Genomic DNA, 22,479 nt, shown 5'->3' with positions numbered 1-22,479 from the left:
AATGGCCATTTAGCCTGCATGGAGCTATGTAGCCCCACTGTTTTCCTATTATATTTACAGAGTGTATTGGAGTTAAAATTCTTTTTTAGCTGCAATTCTCTATTGGACTACAAAGCCATGAAAAATATTATGCCTAGATGCTAGAATTGTTCAAACAATAGAAAAAAATAGTCTTCCAATGTTTAATATATTGCTATCATACTTGAAGTATTTAAAAAACAAAACAAAAAAAACCCAACCAAAAACAAAACCACAAAAACCCAAACAAAAAAAACCAAACCAAAACAAAAATCCCCAAACCTTTCTTACTATTTGAATTAGTATTTTTTAACAAGAACACTCATTTTGCTTTTTTTGGGAGAGGAATATTTATTTCTCTTGCATCAAGATGGCAATTCAATAACCTTATGACTTCTGATCCAAAATCAAGCAATAAAATTGGAATGTTGCTGTCACCATTTCCAATCTCCAACTGATTCATTTCAATTTTACACTAGGTATGATGACCTATGAGATAATAAATGCAATCCAAGGGCCTGATTGCACAGCAAGATTGACGAGATGTAAAATTTAAGATGCACTATAAACTGAACTTCAATATTCACATGAACATAAATTAACTTCAGGAGTCCTTGTTTTCTACAGCAAGTATGTTGCTTTTCATATGCCCTAATATGATTACATTTAAAATGCAGACAGGAGCTATTATTTATGACAGCTCCAGAGATTTCAAAATTTTGACTGTGAGCACAACTGAGAAAAATTCTCCTAATCCCAAGAACATTTTCAGGAGTACAGTAATGTCTCCCTATGGACGGTTGACCCTGACTGGATAATGAAAGTTTCACGGGCCAACATAAAGTGAGGGAGAGATCACACACCAATTACTGTCATGGGTAAAACAGACTTAACCTGGGGACAAATTAACTGAATTCAATACTAATCAGACAAGAGTAAGATAAATGAGAAATAAAACCAAATATTAAAAACTCCTTTCCTCCAAGTGGCTTAACTTCACTGACAATATTCTCTATATTCTCCCTCCCCATAAGAGCAGGGGGACAGGGAATGGGGGCTGCAGTCGGTCTGTGGTCACTAACACTGTCAATCCAGTTTCTTTCCTTAGTGGAAACACAGGGGAGCCAGTGCACCATGATTGCTTGGAAACCATTGAAGCAACGTATTCAGGTCGCTTGGATCTGAAGGATACTCCTTTGGAAAATGCAGAGAACTGGTTCACAGATGGAAGCAGCTGCCTGAATGGCAGAAAGCACACAGGATATGCTGTCACCACGTGCTGTGAGATAACAGAGTCAGAGCCATTGCCCATCAGTACCTCTGCACAAAAGGTGGAAATAATCGCCTTGACCCGAGCCTTGGAATTGGCCCAAGGTAAGAATGTGAACATATATACAGTTTCAAAGTACACCTTTGGAGTTGTGCATGGCCATGGAGCAATCTGGAAAGAAAGGGGACTACTGAACACCCAAGGGAAAAACATTAGACATGCAGAAGAAATTCTGAAGTTGTTAGAGGCAGTACAGCTTCCAAAGAAAATAGCAATCGTGCACATCAGAGCACATCAAATAGCAAATTTGGAACTGGAAAAAGGAAATTAGCTGGTGGACAAAGAGGCAAAAGAAGCAGCCAGGAGAGAGGTAAAAATGGAAGGAGCTTTAGTTCCAGATGGAAAAATTTCCTTTGAAGGTAAGCCAAATTATAAAAAAAGCCAAAGCATAAAAAAGAGGATCTGAAGTTAATCACAGATCTGGAAGGGACATACAATGAAGAAGGGTGGGCCTACATTCCAGAAGGAAAGGTATTCACACCTAGCATTTAATATGGTCTGTAGAAAGGGAGGAGCATAGGAAGAGGCACTGGGGAGCAGAGGCCCTATATAAACACTTAATTCAGGACATTATAGCTAGGAATCTATATGCTACCGTAAAACAGGTAACCCGACAGTGTGATCTCTGCCTCCAGGCTAATCCCAAAACCACTCCAAAACCAGAAATGGGTCAAACTGGGAGAGGGAATGGACCTGGCCAACAGTGGCAAATTGATTTTTTGAAACTTCCAACATGTTCTCTTTTCTACTCCTTCCTCCTTAGAGGGAAAACTCCTCTCACTCTTCCCCTCCCACAGAAGACAGTCCACCATGAACTGCTCCAACATGAGTCCTTCCTGCAGGATGCAGTTCCTCATGAACTGCTCCAGCATCAGTCTCTTCCAAAGGGTGCAGTCCTTCAGGAACAGACTGTTCCAGCATGGGTCCAACATGGAGTTAATTGTGTCTCGTGTCAAACCATACAATAACAAAGCAAACTACAGTTTGCAACAGTGAATTCACTTTACACAAATCTGTAGGCTGAATAATTTGACGTTTCTGCAATGAATTTTAGCAAAAACAAAGCCAAAATATTTGGGGTTTAAAGCTGACTTGTTTCCATACTTGTGAAAAAGCACTACTTTACAGCTGCCATTATAAATTCCTCTTTATAGCAAAAAAGTATGTTACGAAAAGTATATATAGAAAGTTTGAAAACATAATAATGGATGATTTTTAAATTATTTTAAAACTGTGTTTAACACACACACAAAATGGAAAAGTATACATATAGCAACTGAATAGAGAAGAATTAAATGCAGTTTATAAATCTACATACGTGATTCCTATCTATATTATCTATTCATATAGTATAGTTATATCTAAATTATTATTTCTAAGATATATACCGACAACGAAGTCCCTTAAAAGTTGAAGTTCTGACAGAATCTAAAAGCAACAGGAAAAACCTATTTTAGAAAAGTACAGAAAAATATTTTAAAATTAATCTTTTGAAATGGTGTATTAATAGTTCACATGATACCTATATTTGCAATCACCCTCTGGTCCTTGGAATTGTGACTATAATTTTAAAAGTTATCTGTATGGAAATGGTAACTCCAGCCTATTTCTTAACATTGCCATGCAACTTAAAACAGGATAATGATTAACAGTCACATCTAAAAAAAATCCTACTTTTCCTAAAATTTTAATCGGCTGCCTAGTGTTAGACTCATTAATACAGTTTAGCCATGATTAGGTTTCTCAAACACAGACCTCTAGTAAATCAAAGTACATTTGCTCCGTCAACACTCTTAATAGAATCAATCCTTTTAGGTAGATTAAAGCAAGTGCTGCTATGCCTACCAGAGCAGCAATTACTGGTTTAGATCTGTAAGTAGTTAAAATTTGCTAGTTAGAGACAACCATGAACTCTCTTTGCAAGATTTCTTCTATACTTCTCTAGCCCTAAGATAAAGCAATAATATTTCTTTAGTATTATAGAAGAGATCTACCTCATTATTTTAATTGTTTTCAACTTCTACAATACATCTATACAGTCGAACTGGATGATAGCATGTAGTGGATAATAAAACAACTCATGGTCACATTAGCCTGGAGTGTTCTAACACACTGTAATATACTTCAAAGCATTATATTCAAATTTCTAAATAATCACTACAGAATTTCTGAATAATTCAGCCATTCAAAAATTCCCAAATGAAGTTTTCCACCTCAGAGACTCACATTTTCTAAAGTATCCCAAGACATGATATTCTATGTGCATGTCCTGAAAGAGACATCTGAATAGTCACTGTGCTAATAGAAACAAAAACTAAATCTTACCTGAGATAACTCATTAGTATCCACAAGTCCATTGTTGTCTGAATCAAAATAATTGAACATTTGATCTATAAGAAGTTTCTTTAACACCATTTTCTCACCAACAGATTTATCTTTTGATTCTGCAATGTATCTCTGATTTTGTAGATCCAGTAACATATTTTTCACTTCAGTGTATTCAGTAGGTTTGCATTTATCCCCTGAAAAGAAAATACACAAAATAAGATTATTTGGAACTTGATTTCTTATTAAAAGTTTCAAGGTAAACTGCAAAAACCCACAAAAACTGAAAAAGCAAAGAGATTAACTTCTTATATCACTACAAACAGAATTCTTTTAAAAGGTGAGAAATTAATTCTGTAGTAGTTTGATCCACAATATTTCCTTGTCTGGACTTCAAATTAAGACAAAGACAAATTGCAGTTTTAGACACTTTCTTAGACAAGCTTTTCTGTTTACAGAAACTAAGGAAATTTATCAGTTTTCAACGCTGTACTTTTTTTATTTATCATTCTGGAAAAGTGCGTCTGAATTCATATTTATTAAAGTTTTACATTTGGTAAAACTTTTCATATAAATGTAGAAATGCCATGTATGCAAAAACACCTGCAAATATGATACAAAAATATATGCTATATATTTCATAATAACATTTGACTTCAGAAAGCAGAAATTACTCCTGAGTCTTCATAAGCTATCCCTACCTTTTCATTTATTGGACATAGCAAGTCTATTCGAACAAGAAAAGGTGGGATTGCCAAAGGAAGAGAAAGGATCTTTGACAAGATCTGATTTACTTTTTTCATTATCAAGTCTTCTATGAAGTGGAAAATTTTGCAGAAGTGTCCTGCATACAGTGATAACAGTCAGTACTTATTTTAAACCAAAGCACAAAATAATGTATTCCTGGTGTTCTCTTATGTAAGTTGCTGCATATTTTAAATTGGATACAGAAAGAGTTTAAAAGGGTTTGTTTTGGGGTTTTTTTTTATTAAGATAATCTTAGGATTTGGAAAGGTTTTTTTATAAGATGAAACATGCGAATGTGTACCAGCATAATACCATATATTTGTTGCAGATGTATATTTGCAGTTAGCCAATACTTAAGTTCAAGTAGTGAATTCAAGACTAGAGTAATATACTTATTAGCAAAGAAAGCTATTTTGCAATCTTTTTTTTTTAGTCACTGTTCTGAAGATACAAAGATTTATGAGAAACAAGTATTTACCTCATGGAAACTGTGTAGGCAGTTTTGTTTTACAAGCAGATCTTTTAAGAAACATCTAATTTACAGGTATGGAACTGGAATTCATTATTTCGGTATATTTAATGATATATGGATCTTTATGGTGACACTGTGAACATCCTCATAGCCATTACAAAAGACAGAGAGGAAAAAGGTTCCTAAATGCTTCCCACTATCCTAGAAAGACTCGGATCTAGAAGAGAAGGCTTTATGATAGGAATTAAATCATGGAAGAAAAAATGGTTTTTGGAATCAAAACCACTCTAGCCTTTTTTGTTTTGGTTTTTCTAAAAGCCACCAACTGTTATGTAGCTATTTAAGTAACAGAAAGAGACAAACCCAAGTCGTATTTAACTGACAGCCTAAGCTATGCATAGTATTTGCATATTTGTCCTCATCTGCCAGGGGCATGAAGACTGAGGCCATACAATTTGTAAGAGTTGAGTTCTGCGTGAGTGCTTTTCAGGGGTCTACTGCAGAAATACTCAGTAGGCAAACATGTTTATTCCTCAGGCATTCTGAAGCTGCAGTGAGCAAACCTTGCCATTTGAGTGGATGCAGGCTCCAGGTGGTGGGGAGGGAAAAGAGCACTTAACTTGAACATACTCTAATTCACTTGGGTGAACTCCAGGAGACTGGGCCAGAAAACAAGTATCATCTTTGTCTCCCCTAGATAACTTTTCTGGCTGTGGTGTCCTTGAAAAGACTGTCTGGCTTCACTCTGCTGCAGGTGATGATAACACCATTTTGCCTACACTCGTGGCAGGGCTGGGACGGCAGGGAAGACAAGACAAATCCTATTTCATAGTGTTCTGCTCAGAGCTAGCCACCACATTCAGATTTTAGCCCCTCTAAATGATCAGTCTCATTCTGCAAGTTTAAAATTGCAAAGAGCATTTCTTTAGAGATACAGAATATAGTAAAAGAGTTAGTTTTCTTAATAATATCTCTTAAATCATGGATTTGTCACAGTAGCATTGACAAGTTGCCTCATGTCCGAGTTTAAAAAAGAAACTCATACTGACAATCTTTTTCCTTGAAGCACAGAACCATGTCTCTCACTTTAATTATTGATCAAGAATTGAAAAGAGATTCTCATCTCTACAAAGGCAATAATGATCCTAATGTTCATTTGAATACTGAAGATCATTTAATTATAAATTCTGGACAACTTTTGTTGTCCCAGAAATAGAATTTATGGGAAAAAGTTGTAAAGGAAGTTGCAGTCCAGGAAAGACATTTTAATGTACTTTAGACATTAACTTTACATCTAAAACTTAAGGAAAAATGAACTAATGTATCCTGTCACAACACCTGTTCAGAGAGAGCAGAATTCAGAAAACAACTCTTCCACGACATTTCCTTCTTTGTACACTACTCCTTGCATAACACAAACTTCTGTAGCTAGTATAATAGCCATATAAGCGCACATAAATATTGCATATTTATAAAGTACTTATACACTTTCCCAGAAGAGAAAAATATTTGTATCATTTTTTAATATAAAACATAAATGCTGTTTAATACAAAATAATGTGAGAGATTGCTACTGCCACAAGTTTGGGTACTTCCTGTACAAAAAATTCATTCACAAATTAAGCAAAGTAATCTTGTTAGAACTACTATATTATTTATATTTTGATCTAACAACTACTTTCTAAATATTACTATGAACTCTAACAATGCACTTTAAGCCAGGGAGAGATGAACCTTCAGTTTATAATCTTAGCTAATTACAGTTGTGGTTACAGGTTTCCATGGCTATACTACATCAAAACATTTTCATTTTTTACATAATTGAAAGTAATCTTTACACCAACATCTGGAATTCAAGGACAAACATGATGGACGGATGTTACTGACAGATAAGGGAATCACAAGGAAACAATGAGAGACTCCTAGTGAACACAGGGCACAATTTCCTTAACAAAATGCTCTCTTATCTAATTGTCGTGACTGCCTTTTACTGCAGTATTTGATGAAACGTGAAGCTGATATTTAAATTATAAGAATGAGGCTCTATTTACAGGAGACCTCCTGCAGGCTGGAGTAGCAACACAGAGAAAACTCAGTTGCTTTATTTATATTGTAATTTAGTAAGAATTAGTAGTGAAATAGTTGTCTCAATGACAGACAAATGGTAAATGGGGATTAAGTATGTCAACCTTTATAGTGAGGAAAAGTAATTTATGGTTAGCAAATTTGAGAAAGACTGGGTTTATACTACAATTATATGACTTTCAAAAAGGCCTACTAAATTCTATACAATTAACTACATACATTAAAGGGTAACCTACATGTACATAATTTAATAACTGAATTCAGTTTTCTAGTACTTTTTTCTTTCATTTTTGAACTAGAATTCCTACAAGAATAAAAAGCTATTTTCTCAAAAATACCTAGAAAGTAATAAGAGAACATGAAAACACAAAATTTGCTTTTCTGTTTGTTTCATTCACGGAAAGGACCAGTTCTACTACACAACAGTTTTTTCAAAACAAGCTTACTAATTAACTAACAAACCAAACAAAAAAGCTAAATTAAAAAAACTATGATTTATTCCACAAGTTTTCTGACATTGTCTGTGCAATCACAGAAGGTGTGCAGAAACCTAAAAGTGACAAAACAAACACAATGGAATCTAAGTGCAGGTCTCCAGTTCTGTATCTTGCACTTTCTGAAGTAGTGATATTCCTAGAGTTTACTTCATTCAAACTCAAAAATAGTACAAAAATGGAAACATTCACTGTTTCCTTCCATTCAATGCAACAGTTTTGTAGCTGTATCTCTGTTACCTAGGAAACAGCTGAAAGTTTGATTTTGAGTGCTATTGTCCTTATAGACAGTATTGAATACTGGTATCTACCAAAACAAAAAAGAAAAAAAGTAATGTTTGACTTCCTTAAGTCTTCCTTAATTTGTAAGAGAAAAAATATCACAAAATTAACTAATTATTTATGAAAATATGGGAAAGGAGCATACACATTGTTAAAACCAGCAGAAAAATATTAAAGAATCAGGGAAGATAATAGTTTAGGGAACACTCCTTACATCCAAAATCAAATATCAAAGTCTTGTATTTTGTAGTTTTTAGAAAAATACTAATATACACAAAGAAGAAAAGAATGCACATATTTAAAAAACACAATAAAGCAAACCATTTGATTTCTCTTCTCAGTTCTTTCACCACATTCACGTTTAATACTTTAGCCTTTCTTTTCCTGAGCTACTCTATTTAGCAGGAGCAGCCCTTATGTCGGAAAGCTAATATTCACAGCATGTCTATCCCCACAAAAGTCATCAGCTGCTGAGACACAATCTGATTCAGAGCTAACTATGGTTATACACTGAGTTTTATCTCTATCTATTGATGAATTTTTAGCTATATCTCCATAGCAAAAATGGTTTCTATATTATTATTTTTAAGTTAAAATAACTTTGACTCTTTCAGACATGGCAACTAGTTTTCAGTGAAGCATATCCCATATGAACAGTTTTAAATAGTCCAAACCTGATACATACATAAATCAGATTCTAGGAAATTGGATAGACCTGATAAGTATCAACTTCTAACTAACCTTCTACATTCTTAACATATTCAGAAAAATCTAATTAGTCAAAACAATTCACTGCAAAATCACAAATTATATTGCATGGAGCAAACATGAGAAATTAATCCAAGGTAATATATCTATATACCTATACATATATATCTATACAAACACATGTATAGAAACTAATACAGATATGCACACACACACATTCATATGCACATACACACACACAAATCTGATATCAATTCAATTTCAAACATAACAGAAGGGGTAACTTAAAGGTCTTCATCCATTCAGTATTTCTCAACATCTGTCTAGAGATAAAGCATGAAAGTTATAATTTACTCATAGCCCTACCAAATAAAGGGGCACTTTAGACCACTAAAATGGCTTAGGTTTATCTGAAAGAAACTTCAAGTTCAGATATCGTTTCACAATATCTAATTTTTCAATATAAAACCCATATTTTCCAAATCTAGAGGTCAAAAGTTTCAACCCTTATTCTTTGGTCTCCTCACTGAAGCTCTGGTACTAGAAGAGAAACAATCTCACCTCTGCATAGAACTAAATTTTGACCTATGGCCCAGAGTTTGAGTTGGGTGGAGAAGAAAGCTTTACACTCAAAAGCAAATAATCAGCAATTCACGTCAAAGCTTTTCTCTGTTGAAGCTATGTTTCAAATAAAAGGTGAGAATTTGAGAATTTTCTATTCTTTTAAAAACATGAGATTTCAGGCCTGCAAATTTTGGCCCAACAGCTGCTCAGCTTTACACATTCAGAGTGATTAAAAAAAAAGAAAAGAAAAAAATATTTTGAATCTGTCTTTGGCTTCTGGGTTTTTTGGTGGGGTAACTGGGTATTTTACGCAATACTCAACCAGCAGATGTGCTGCTTTACATCTTACTGTGTAGCATCCATACTTTCTAATGACATATATAATTATCCAAATCTAAATTCAGCATTACTGTCAGAGTCAAGATACTAAGGTGTAAACGACTTCAATTACTCAGTTCTGTTGTGCAAATAGGTCTAGACAGCTACAAAACTTTTTAAGAATGTTCAACAGTGTTCTCTATTGTTATGGGATATACATATAAAGACAGCTCCCACATAAACAAACCATGCAATTACCCAATTTATTTATTACACAAATAAAATATTTTAAAGTTATATCTGTCATTGTCCTTGAAAAATACTTCTAATTGATTACCATATCTGGGATATTAAATAGAAATTAATCTAGATTTCAAAACCTTATTTGTACTTTGTAAATAAGGAATAATGCTGTCCTTTCCTCAGATATCAACAGTTAAAATGTTCTTAACCCTTACAATTTTTCAAAACTAAAAATAATAAAAAAGTAATAAAATAATAAAAAAATAATAATTTCACTTAATTCCACATATTGGCACAAGTCTGGTGTCCAGACTTATCTGGAGACACATATAAGCAGCTTTTAACCGCCTAAGCAATCAATAGTTCTGATATACTATTCTGATCTTCCTTAGAGAAATGCCATTTAGGGTTAAGTAACAGTAGAAGCTGTAATAAATTTACATTAAGATTAACCAAAAACGTAACTGAAAATGAGTTACAAAAAGTACTGAAATTAGCTTTTGGGGTAGTGATCTATTCTGTTCTTCTGGTGGTTAATGCAGAGTAGTTGTTATATCACAGATCTCTTGACAGAAGAAAATAGGTCATATAAACTTTCACCTTCAAGACATTTGAAAGCTATGGAAGGTTGACAGTAATGAGCAAAACATCATTTTCCACAGGTGAGAAAGCAGTGAATGTTGGGGTTGTGTGGACAGCATGTTAGCACCACAAACACTGTAAGCAGTGCTAGTCTACAACTGGAAAATGCAGGACTCTTCTACAGGATTGACTCTGTTGTGATACAACTCAAGTCCACACTGCTTTCATACAGTGATATCACTCCTCAGAACTTCTCATGTCTTTCATGCTTACTTTTGAGGTATTATACCATGGCAAAGAAAAGATGAAAATGGGTGCATTTTACAAATGAAGGGTTTTGGCTTTTTTTCATGTATCCATCTCAAGCTTTTAGATCAGTTTTTCTATTTGTTTCATACACCTTTAAAAAATTAATCTTCTGTATCATCAGTAAACATTAATGTTTAATATTAACAAAATAACCTGGGCTTCCTTGTCCTTTTAAAAAAAAAACGAGAGAGAAAAAGAGAAAAGCAGTGTCTCTCAAAGGAAGGCATTATTAAAAATGAAGGTTTAGACAGAAGTTTAATGCAGCATTTTATTTTCCCCCTAGTGGAGTTAATGCAACTATGGCTGCTGCTAGTCTTCCTCCCACAGGGCTTAAATAATTTTTGACTTGAAGTATCTAAAGTGATACTATGAAACTTGTAAAAAAGAAAATAAACCAAACAAAAAAAACCCAAAAGCATTCCACATCCAGCAAGGAAACACTTATGGAATGTAAGCCTCACCAGAAAATCTATGCAGAATTCCACTTCTGCTTCTTGGGAAGTGTGTGTCAGAGGGCTCTCTCTTATCAGAAAAGAAACAAATAAACGAATATTTATTGAAACAGATGAAATATTAAGTCACAATCTTCCTTTTCCCAAAAGCTTCCCAGAGATGTGGAGTATTAATAGGTGTATGAAGGTGAGGTATGAAGACTGGGCTAAGCCTAAGTAAAACAGTACTAAAATGTTGGGGAAAAAGAAAGAAGGCAATTCTGTTGCTCCATTTCTATTTCTTCTTCACCATCACCTATCCCCACTTCTTCCTTTGTTTTACCTTTAGCACAGTTGAGTTTTGCTGCTAATTGCAGAAGTTGTCACATTCAGTCTTTTGCTATAGGAAAAGGAGACTTAGTTTTATGTGTGTGTGTATATATATATATATATATATATACACGTATATTTAACCAAAAATTAACAATAACTTTGCATCACACACATTTGTGTCTGAATTTCTGTTCATACTCATACTTGAAGTTAGAATCGTGTAAATCAATGCAAGAGAAAAGCTAGGCCTACATAACCTGACTTGCATTTAGAGATGCAGTGTGAACCTTGCAAAGTTCTCAGATAATGCATAAAGTTTGACCAGTTATCCTTAAACAGTGTTTTGATCATTGTTTTCTTTCAGTCATAGAAAAGGCTACCTAGAGAAAATTGATCAATATTTGAATTGAATACTCTTGAATTCCTATAAATATGTTTTAGTAGAGATATTTCTCGTCTATGGTTTGATGCAGAAAGGCATTAGGAAAAATTAGACTCCAGCTTTTCACCAATTGCAATGAAATTCATAGCTTTGTTTTCTTACAGCTGAAACTTTTTTTCTAAGTGTTTTGTTCAGCACTTATCCTTCAGCAGAACATTACCTTATTCACAGGGTATGAGGATTTAAAAAGATATTTTATTTCTGTCTGGTTTCATGTTAATTCTATGTTTCTAGATACAATCCTTCAAATACTTAAAAAAGGCTTGTAAAGCATTGGAACAGACAACCCATTGAAGTGATGGAGTCACCATCCATAGAAGTGTTTGAAAAACATGTGGATATGTGTCCTGGGGTACAATGCAAAAATGTGTATTCTATCACCATCTGTTAAAATGTGGGAGGGGTGGTGATCCTTATCTCTGTGGGAGATATCCTCTGCTGATGTGCCATCTGATAAAATCAGGGGAATGATCATCGTTATCTTTTCACAACCCATCCTTCCTCCAGAAGATATATTCTGTTAATGGGCCATTAAGTCCTATTGTGTGACTGATAAGATTACATCATCCCATTGGGAGATGCCCCAGCCAGGGGCAGGAGCCAAGCCTTTCCTACCTAGATAAAAAACTGGGGTTTGGGACACGAAGGCAGACCTTTCCACTGGATCCCAGAGGAAAGTCGGACCATTTACACATCATCGCTGGAAAACTGCACCTTCTGCAGGAGCACTGCTTCAACTGAACCACATCTGTCATCCAGGAGGACTGCAGCCTCCATTTATACGGACTGCTACTAACACCCTGACTGACAGGGTGTCAGGTTGTATTTCTGACTGTGTCAGTGGTTGTTTCTTTTATATTATTGCATGTATTTTATTTTTTCTCTTTTCTCCTATTAAATTGTATTACTGACTTGGAGTCTCGCACTGGTTTTACTCGCAAACCAACACAATATGATACCTGAAGACACAGTTGAATGGTGAACACAATGCTGGTGCTGGGTTAACAGCTGGACTTAATGATTTTAAAGGTCTTTTCCAACCTTATCAATTATATTATTCAAATCAAAGCAATCTGAAGGTTCAAAGAATCAAAAAAAATTTCCTACCATTTTAAGATCTGTTTTTCATGTCACCACGTTGCTCGATTGGAATAAAATGAAGGGGACGATTGTTTGGGTTTTTTTAAAATTTGTGCTAATTCTAATTTATTATAATCTATTTGCTTTCTCACTGTGACAGATGGATAGTGGCTTTTTACTATGTGTGGGGAGTTGAATTGTTGCCCTTTTCTTTCTGTGGAATTTCTCCCATTGTTATGCTAAGTAATTGTGGCTACACCTTAAAACGACAGATAATGTTCTCTCGTAGGGGGGTGGCTGGAGGGGGAGGGGGGGAACTGGAAAAGGAAAGGTGGGATGGGGGGTCTGGAGCGGGGGACTCTCTCTCGCTTGGCTCGTGGAGTGGGAGGACAGCCCGGGCTCCGATCTGGCATCTCCCCTGCCATCCCAGCACTGAGATCCACGCTCCCTGCCGTTGGACATCGCTCTGCTGCTCTCCCATCTCACCCTACTACCTCCGGACACTCTGCTGAGCACCACGACCAACACCGTGAGGGGGAGTCACTTTCCCATCCCTTCTCACCCCTGGGCCGCCGCCATCACCCAGCCCTCTTCAACTGCGCGGGACCTGCCCTGCCCCCACAGCACCGGTAACAGCACAGGGAGACGGCCTGCGGCCAGAAGGGACTGGAGCTGAGCCATACTGTTCTGTTCTGTTGTCAATTTTTATACCTGTTATTGTTTTTTTTCTGCCTTGTTGGATATCAGTAAAGAACTGTTACCCTTATCCCCACACCTCCTGCCTGAAGGCTTCTGATTTGGACCTAAAATAATTAAAAGGGAGGGGGTTGCATTCCGCATCTCGGGAAGGGGGCTCTTGCCTTTCCTTAGACCATACCTGTCTTTCAAACCAAGACAGATTTTGGCGCCCAATGTGGGGCATTGCCTGAGGGCATTGAGAGAGGGGTAGAAAAGGGCATAACAGTTCTTGAATTACCCAAGCTTGTGGTAGGTGACACCATGCTGTCCAGCTTACCCTGGATTTGCCTCCATGTGGTCACTGCTATATCTCTCCCATTTGCAAGCCCTTTTTTATACATGAGTTTCATAACCAAGGTTACTGTGGCTATTATCCAGTTTATTATGTGGGTTGATCAGTTGAGGAATTCATGGATTTTTAATTTTCTCTGGAAGATGGCCACATGGATTCAGAGCTATCACACTCTAAGTGTGTGTTTCTGGGGCTACTTCAATAATGGTACTTACTGTGAGGAAGTGGCAGCAGGTGAAATTTTTTCTCAACCCATCACAGGGTTTTTGAAGTTCACCCCACCAGTCTTCAAGGGGTTCCAATCCACTTTAAATGCTAATGATATTATATTGTGGCTAGTGTTGCTTATATCCCTGTTAAACCTGTTCTATCTAACATTCAGAGATAAGGGGAGATTGACTTGGATAACAACCCTGATACCTACCCCAGGGATTAGTGATGTTACCCCAGAGCCTGATCCTGTCCAAGAGACTAGGGAGGTTACCCCAGAGCCTGATCCTGTCCCAGAGACTAGGGATATTACCCCAGAGTTTGACCCTGCCCCACAGCCCACCTTGGAAAGGAACCACCCAGAATGGGTGGGGGTGCTAGCGAAGGAGATATGTGAGATGGGCCAGATGCTGAAGGAGTACCTCTCCCCAGCTGGTGAGAAACCCTCCCCCTGCCTTAAAGAGGGAGACTCTGATGGTGCAGCAGTGAGACCCACAGATGTTACATCTGTCCAGGTTCCAGCTGAACTGCAAGGGCACTCAGCAGCAGCAGTTGCCCCTGTGGAAACTAGGAAGTCTAAGATGAAAACAAGGCACCTAGATAATAAGGGTCAGGAAGGGGGCCCCTCACAACCAGCAGGGGAGCCAGAAGTTGAGATCATCACCGAGTCCCTGTCATACGAGAGTCTCCGTAACCTGCGAAAAGACATTGTACGACGGGGCCGTGAGGCTTTTACAACCTGGTTACTGTGGGTCTGGGACCTTATGGGTACAAGGTGTGCAACTGGATGGTACTGAGGCAAGGAATTTGGGAGCCTTGACCCAGGACTCAGGTGTGGACCAAGTATTTGTAAGGGAGACAGGTCTCCTTTCCCTCTGGGAGCGACTTTTAATGAGTGTGAGAGAGAGATTTGTCCACAGGGAAAGAATGCAGGAGCACCACCAGAGAACACGTTGGAATACCCTTGAGGAAGGGATCCAACAGCTGAGAGAAGTGGCAGTACTGGAGGTGCTCTTTGGGAGGGATGGACAGCATGACAATGACCCTGACAAGGTCAGGTGCACAGGACAGATGTTGTGGAATCTGGCAAACCTGGGCCCATCTCAATATACCCCCTTTATTGCAATGATTGATGCTGATACCAACCAAGTGACAGTGGGTTCTGTTGCCAACAGGCTCAGGAATTATCAGAGTATGATGGCTGGCCCAGTGCAGGCTCATGTCTCTGCTGTGGCTAAGGACCTCAGAGAGGAGTTTAAGGAGGAGATGAAGGAGATAAGGGAAGAGATGAGGAAGATCAGTGCAGCACCAGTGCGAGTCATGGACCCCAAAAGTAGAGCCCAACGCCCCCCAGCTAGGGAGAGAGGGTACACCCCACATGCTGACCTGTGGTTTTTTCTACGTGACCACGGGGAAGACATGAGAAGGTGGGATGGGAAACCCACTTCTGTCCTGGCAGCACGGGTGCGCCAACTCAGGGAGGGGAACACCAACAGAGGGAACTCCACTAAAGTGAGGGTAGCCTCAGCCTCCCATGACCAAGGTGCAGGGTATTACAGAAGGGAGGATGATCTGTCAGATCCCCTTCAAGGAACCTCCAGTATGTATGCCCAGGAGAGAAATAATAACCAGGGCTAGAGGGGCCCTGCCTCTAGCCAGGGAGAGGCACGGGAAAACCGGATCTTTTGGACGGTGTGGATCCGATGGCCTGGCACATCAGAGCCACAGGAACACAGAGCATTGGTTGACACTGGTTCACAATGTACATTAATACCATCGGGACATGTCAGGAAGGAACCTGTTTCAATTGCTGGGGTTACGGGGGGATCTCAGGAATTGACTTTGCTGGAGGCTGAGGTGAGCCTGACTGGGAAAGAGTGGCAGAAACATCCAATTGTGACTGGCCCAGAGGCACCATGTATCCTAGGCATAGACTTCCTCAGGAACAGCTATTACAAAGACCCAAAGGGACTCAGGTGGGCTTTTGGAATAGCTGCTGTGGCAGCAGAGGGCATTAAGCAGTTGAACACCCTGCCTGGGCTATCAGAAAACCCATCTGCAGTGGGACTCCTCAGGGTGAAAGAGCAACAGGTGCCAATTGCTACCTCAACAGTGCACCGCCGGCAGTACCGGACGAATCGAGATGCCGTGATCCCCATCCACAAGATGATCCATGAGCTGGAGAGCCAAGGGGTGGTCAGCAAAACCCACTCACCCTTCAACAGCCCCATCTGGCCTGTGCGTAAATCTGAAGGAGAATGGAGATTGACTGTGGACTATTGTGCATTGAATGAGGTGACTCCACCACTGAGCGCTGCCATGCCAGACATGCTGGAACTGCAGTACGAGCTGGAGTCCAAGGCAGCAAAGTGGTACGCCACTATTGATATCGCCAATGCATTTTTCTCCATTCCTCTGGCAGCAGAGTGCAGGCCTCAGTTCGCTTTCACCTGGAGGGGTGTGCAATACACGTGGAACCGACTGTCCCAGGGGTGGAAACACAGCCCCACCATCTGTCATGGATTGATCCAGGCTACACTGGAGAAGGGTGGAGCTCCAGAACATCTGCAGTACATTGATGACATCATTGTGTGGGGGGACACGGAAATGGAGGTATTTCAGAAAGGAGAAAAGATCATTGAGATTCTGCTGGGAGCCGGCTTCGCCATTAAAAAGAGCAAAGTCAAAGGGCCTGCCCAAGAGATCCAGTTCCTGGGAGTAAAGTGGCAAGATGGACGGCACCAGATCCCCAGTGAGGTCATCAATAAGATCACTGCAATGTCTCCACCAACCAGCAAGAAGGAAACACAAGCCTTCCTAGGTGCCATAGGCTTTTGGAGAATGCACATTCCTGAGTACAGCCAGATTGTGAGCCCTCTTTACCTGGTCACCCGCAAGAAGAACAATTTCCACTGGGGCCCTGAGCAGCAGCAAGCCTTTGCCCAGATCAAGCAGGAGATTGCTCATGCAGTAGCCCTTGGCCCAGTCAGGACGGGACCAGATGTGAAGAACGTGCTCTACTCTGCAGCCGGGAACCATGGTCTGTCCTGGAGCCTTTGGCAGAAGGTGCCTGGTGAGACGTGAGGCCGACCACTGGGGTTCTGGAGCCGAAGCTACAGAGGGTCCGAGGCCAACTACACTCCGAGGGAGATCTTGGCCGCCTATGAAGGGGTCCAAGCAGCCTCAGAGGTGATTGGCACAGAAACACAACTCCTCCTGGCACCCCGACTGCCAGTGCTGGGGTGGATGTTTAAAGGAAAGGTTCCCTCAACCCACCATGCCACTGACGCCATATGGAGTAAATGGGTTGCCCTCATCACACAACGTGCCCGTATTGGAAACCCAAATCGCCCTGGGATTTTGGAGATAATTACCAACTGGCCGGAAGGGGAAGACTTTGGTCTTGCCGACGAAGAGGAACAGGAACAAGTGACCTGGGCCAAAGAAGCCCCACCGTATAACCAACTGCCAGCAGATGAAACATGCTATGCTCTTTTCACTGATGGTTCCTGCCGCATCGTGGGGATGAACTGGAAGTGGAAAGCAGCTGTATGGAGCCCCACACAACAGGTTGCACAAGCTACTGAAAGAGAAAGTGGATCAAGTCAACTTGCTGAACTCAAAGCTGTTCAGCTGGCCCTGGACATTGCTGAAAGAGAGAAGTGGCCAAAACTCTACCTTTACACTGATTCATGGATGGTAGCCAATGCTCTGTGGGGATGGCTGGAAAGGTGGAAAAAGGCTGACTGGCAACGTAGGGGAAAACCAATCTGGGCTGCCAATGAATGGAAAGACATTGCCACCCGGATAGAGAAGCTGCCTGTGAAAGTCTGTCACGTAGATGCCCATGTCCCCAAGAGTCGGGCTAATGAGGAACACCGACACAATGAGCAGGTAGATCGGGTGGCACAGATAGAGGTGTCGAAGATAGATTTAGACTGGCAGCACAAGGGAGAGTTGTTCCTGGCTCGATGGGCCCATGATGCCTCAGGTCATCAGGGCAGAGATGCCACCTATAAGTGGGCACAAGACCGAGGGGTGGATCTAACCATGGACAGTATTTCTCAAGTTATCCATGACTGTGAGATGTGCGCTGCCATCAAGCAGGCCAAGCGGGTGAAGCCCCTCTGGTATGGGGGGCGATGGTCCAAATATAAGTATGGAGAGGCCTGGCAGATTGATTACATCACACTGCCTCAAACTCGCCAGGGCAAGCGCTATGTACTGACCATGGTGGAAGCCACCACTGGATGGTTGGAGACCTACCCTGTGCCTCATGCCACTGCTCGGAACACCATCTTGGGCCTGGAAAAACAAGTTCTTTGGAGGCATGGTACCCCTGAGAGAATTGAGTCAGACAATGGGACTCATTTCAAGAACAGCCTTATAAACACCTGGGCCAGAGAACACGGCATTGAGTGGGTGTACCATATCCCCTACCATGCACCAGCTGCAGGCAAAGTTGAACGGTGCAATGGCCTGCTTAAAACCACCTTGAAGGCACTGGGTGGGGGAACTTTCAAGAACTGGGAGATTAATCTACCAAAGGCCACGTGGTTAGTGAACACCTGAGGTTCCACTAACCGAGCAGGCCCTGCCCAATCTGAGCCCTTGGGAATATCGAATGGAGATAAGGTTCCAGTGGTACACATGAGAGGTATGCTAGGAAAAACTGTTTGGGTGAATCCTGCCTCCAGCAAAGACAATCCCATCCATGGAGTTGTATTCGCTCAAGGACCGGGCTGCACCTGGTGGGTGATGCAAAAGAATGGAGAGACCCAATGCATACCCCAAGGAGACCTTGTTTTAGGGTGAAAAACCTATAGTACTATGCCTATGTCTCTAACTGCATGTATGTATATATATTGTAACAATTTAATTTGATATAGCATATTAATATGGGAGAAATTCAGGGGTGGATAATGCTGGGGGTTGAATTGTTGCCCTTTTCTTTCTGTGGATTTTCTCCCATTGTTATGCTAAGTAATTGTGGCTACACCTTAAAACGACAGATAATGTTCTCTCGTAGGGGGGTGGCTGGAGGGGGAGGGGGGGGAACCGGAAAAGGAAAGGTGGAATGGGGGGTCTGGAGCGGGGGACTCTCTCTCGCTTGGCTCGTGGAGTGGGAGGACAGCCCGGGCTCCGATCTGGCATCTCCCCTGCCATCCCAGCACTGAGATCCACGCTCCCTGCCTTTGGACATCGCCCTGCTGCTCTCCCATCTCACCCTACTATCTCCGGACACTCTGCTGAGCACCACGACCAACACCGTGAGGGGGAGTCACTTTCCCATCCCTTCTCACCCCTGGGCCGCGGCCGCCATCACCCAGCCCTCTTCAACTGCGCGGGACCTGCCCTGCCCCCACAGCACCGGTAACTGAGCGCAGGGAGACGGCCTGCGGCCAGAAGGGACTGGAGCTGAGCTAGACTGTTCTGTTCTGTTGTCAATTTTTATACCTGTTGTTGTTTTTTTTCTGCCTTGTTGGATATCAGTAAAGAACTGTTACCCTTATCCCCACACCTCCTGCCTGAAGGCTTCTGATTTGGACCTAAAATAATTGAAAGGGAGGGGGTTGCATTCCACATCTCGGGAAGGGGGCTCTTGCCTTTCCTTAGACCATACCTGTCTTTCAAACCAAGACACTATGACTTAGTTAATGCTGCCTTTCAGACCTAAAGATGACTGTTGCCTAGTCATAATTCAAGACCAGTTTCAGACATACCAAAATGTCTACAAGAAGAGTGCCAAGCCTGTCATTACAATTAACCTACCAAAACAAAGTTATATATTCAGTTTTTGTACTTGAAGAGAACACATCTAAATATGTTATTTCAGCATTACCTTAATTTTGCTTTTGGATTCTGATATCTGGCATTTTATACCCCAAACAGAGGCAACTTTCAAAGAAAACCTGTAATGAAATTAGAGTCTAAATAATTTTAATGATCCTGTAATCAATCATATGTCTTTCCTTGAATAGTACTTTTTGTTTTGTTTTCATCATTTTTAAGCAGCAAAAGTCTCTTTAGGAGAAAAATAGATGTACTAAAAAATAACACCTGACTTAACCACTTGTGGAAGAAAAGACCATATAACAACTATTATGAAAATTTTTGGGTGTTAAAAACACTTTCCAGATATGTATTGTTTCACGTCAGTAAAAAGTGGAAAGCTTCCATGAATTTTTTATTATTCTCACAATCAAAATATTTCTTATTTAAGTTTGTGCTGCCCAGTTAATGATTTTTCTTGAGAACATATTAGGGATCACTGAGCCTGATGCTGAGATTGTGCAAACTTATCTTAGTACTACATAACACATACATTCCTGAACTCCTGAACTCTTGGTAGAGTTATGGTATTTTATATAAAGTCTCTGAAATAGGTGGTCTGGTTTATGTATGGAAACATGACAGTGATCACAAGATAACAACTAACACTTTAAAATATGGAATTTCAACCTGTCAACTAGTATGTGTCACAGAGAAATTTTGGGTACATCTATCACCTCACAACAGACAATGTAAACTGACAGTTTTCATTCTATACGTCTCCTCTTCACAGATAAACGAAGAGAGGGAGTGTAAGATTTCAAAATATGTAACCAGCAAAATGGATACAATTCTTGTCTCTTTGTAGAAGTGTTACACCCACATCTGCTATTGGTATTTTTCTCCTGTCAAACTTTGACTTCAAAGTAAATAGGCTTCCAGTCCCTAAAAACAAATTTGGAATGAAAAAAGGACATTATACATTGTCTTTTGGGGCATTTCTCTTTAGGGGGATTCTCATCTCACACCATACTAAAAAACTCTGCCCCACCATAAATTTTGGAAAGTTTCTGCACAGTCCTGAAGCCATACAGGTTCAGCTGGTTTATAAAGAAGGAGCCATATTCTCCCTCCAAGAAGTTTTACTTCACTGGAGAGCAAATGTCAAGAGTACAGCAAGAGCAGAAAATGTTTCAGTGACTGAATTAAACTAAGATCTGCATACTGAAAAGACTCTTAACTGCAAAAGAAAATTATGCATATTTGTTTTAAAAAAGTGTGATTTTTTGCTAATAGCACTTAGCATATCTGATAGATATTTAAAATTATAGATTAGTGAAAAGGGCCAAGTTTTCGTCAAAACTATTGAGGAAATCATTGCATTCAAATTCCTCCTAAATATAATGCAAAAACTAATTTTCAAAATACCTTAACGTATGATTATATTATACTAGAATGAAATAATTTCCAGTTTCAAATAGATATTTGAGTTACCCCTGTTACAAGACAGCAGCAGTAGTGCTGGTTCACAGAACTACAACAGCAGAAAGTAATGCAAGATGAGGTGTGGACAATACAGAAACTTCACGCACAAATCAATTATGAAAACACATTTGTTTCAATTTTCAGATTGCTAAACAAGTGCAAATGTCAAAGAGGTTAACAAATAAGAGTAGGTAGATTATACATTAAATGCAAATGAAAAGTAGTGCTCTGATATGTGATATTGCTATTACAGTTCCAGAGAAAATACGTTGGGAAATTATGTCAGAAATAGAATGCATATATAAATATGTATACTTATGTATACTATGATAATAAAGCAACTGCCAGGTTAATATGCAAATAAGATAGAAAATAAGTTATTGTTCAAACCATTTAATCTTTCGAATGGTGCCAATTACCCTGTTAAGCATGGGAAATTTGTAACTGCATAAAACTGCTTAAGATATCATTGCAGAACAAGTTTAGCTGCTGCTATTTTTTTGTTGTTTCAGAAAAACAGGAACACAGTGGGAACCCTGTAATAAAGTACTAGATGTTGTATAGAAATAATTGGAGCTATAAACAAGTATCCTCAGTTCTTATTTTTGTGCTAAATAAGAATTAAATCCACAAACTCAGTTAAGAAACTCTAGAAACAAACTCGGTATATAAATTTCATCTTACCTGGATGTTTGAAATAGCAGACACAGATTTGATTTAGATAAAACTCCCTCCATTTGAGTTTCTTATATTGAACAACACCATGGTAAACAAATTATTTTGAAAAAGGATATTCCCTTTTCATACATGAAAGAAAATGCACAAATACAATTGTACTACTACTATCAGATTATTAGTGGATTTGGTCAAACTCAATTCTACTTTTGTAAACTCATTCTACTCAAAAAGTAATGTACAAGAAACTCATAGAAAACATGTGCTGTGTAAAAATGTATTTTATATGCACTGAAAAATCTGTAGTGATTCAATTTGAATTCTGCATACTAGTACCAGACTTTTCTCATTGTAACTAATAAAACAAACAACATAAATGTTCAAAAATTCCTGCCTATAAATAAAAGGCATGTATTAATTACTATTAGTCCTGAGGTCTTCTAAATCTTGTATCCATAGGCATACAAAACTGATTTCAAGACTGCAGTCTTTAGAAAAAGTAGTACATTAGAAAGGAGGTTGTACTGTGTCAGGTACCACATAG

At 39.4% G+C, this 22,479-nt stretch overlaps 1 protein-coding gene across 2 annotated transcripts in view; it reads right to left on the bottom strand.

Annotated features, from left to right (window-relative positions):
- FSTL5 (follistatin like 5) overlaps positions 1–22,479 on the bottom strand; it is a 287,281-nt gene that overhangs the window by 130,993 nt on the left and 133,809 nt on the right. For both annotated transcript variants that reach the window (XM_014878572.2, XM_088163647.1), the window contains exon 5: positions 3,674–3,870. In XM_014878572.2, the coding sequence (XP_014734058.1) occupies positions 3,674–3,870 (197 nt within the window). The remainder of the gene's footprint in view (positions 1–3,673; positions 3,871–22,479) is intronic.

Source organism: Sturnus vulgaris, chromosome 4 (genome assembly GCF_052056855.1).
Source record: "Sturnus vulgaris isolate bStuVul1 chromosome 4, bStuVul1.hap1, whole genome shotgun sequence".
Taxonomy (NCBI): domain Eukaryota; kingdom Metazoa; phylum Chordata; class Aves; order Passeriformes; family Sturnidae; genus Sturnus; species Sturnus vulgaris.
This window is presented reverse-complemented; position numbering and strand designations above follow the sequence as displayed.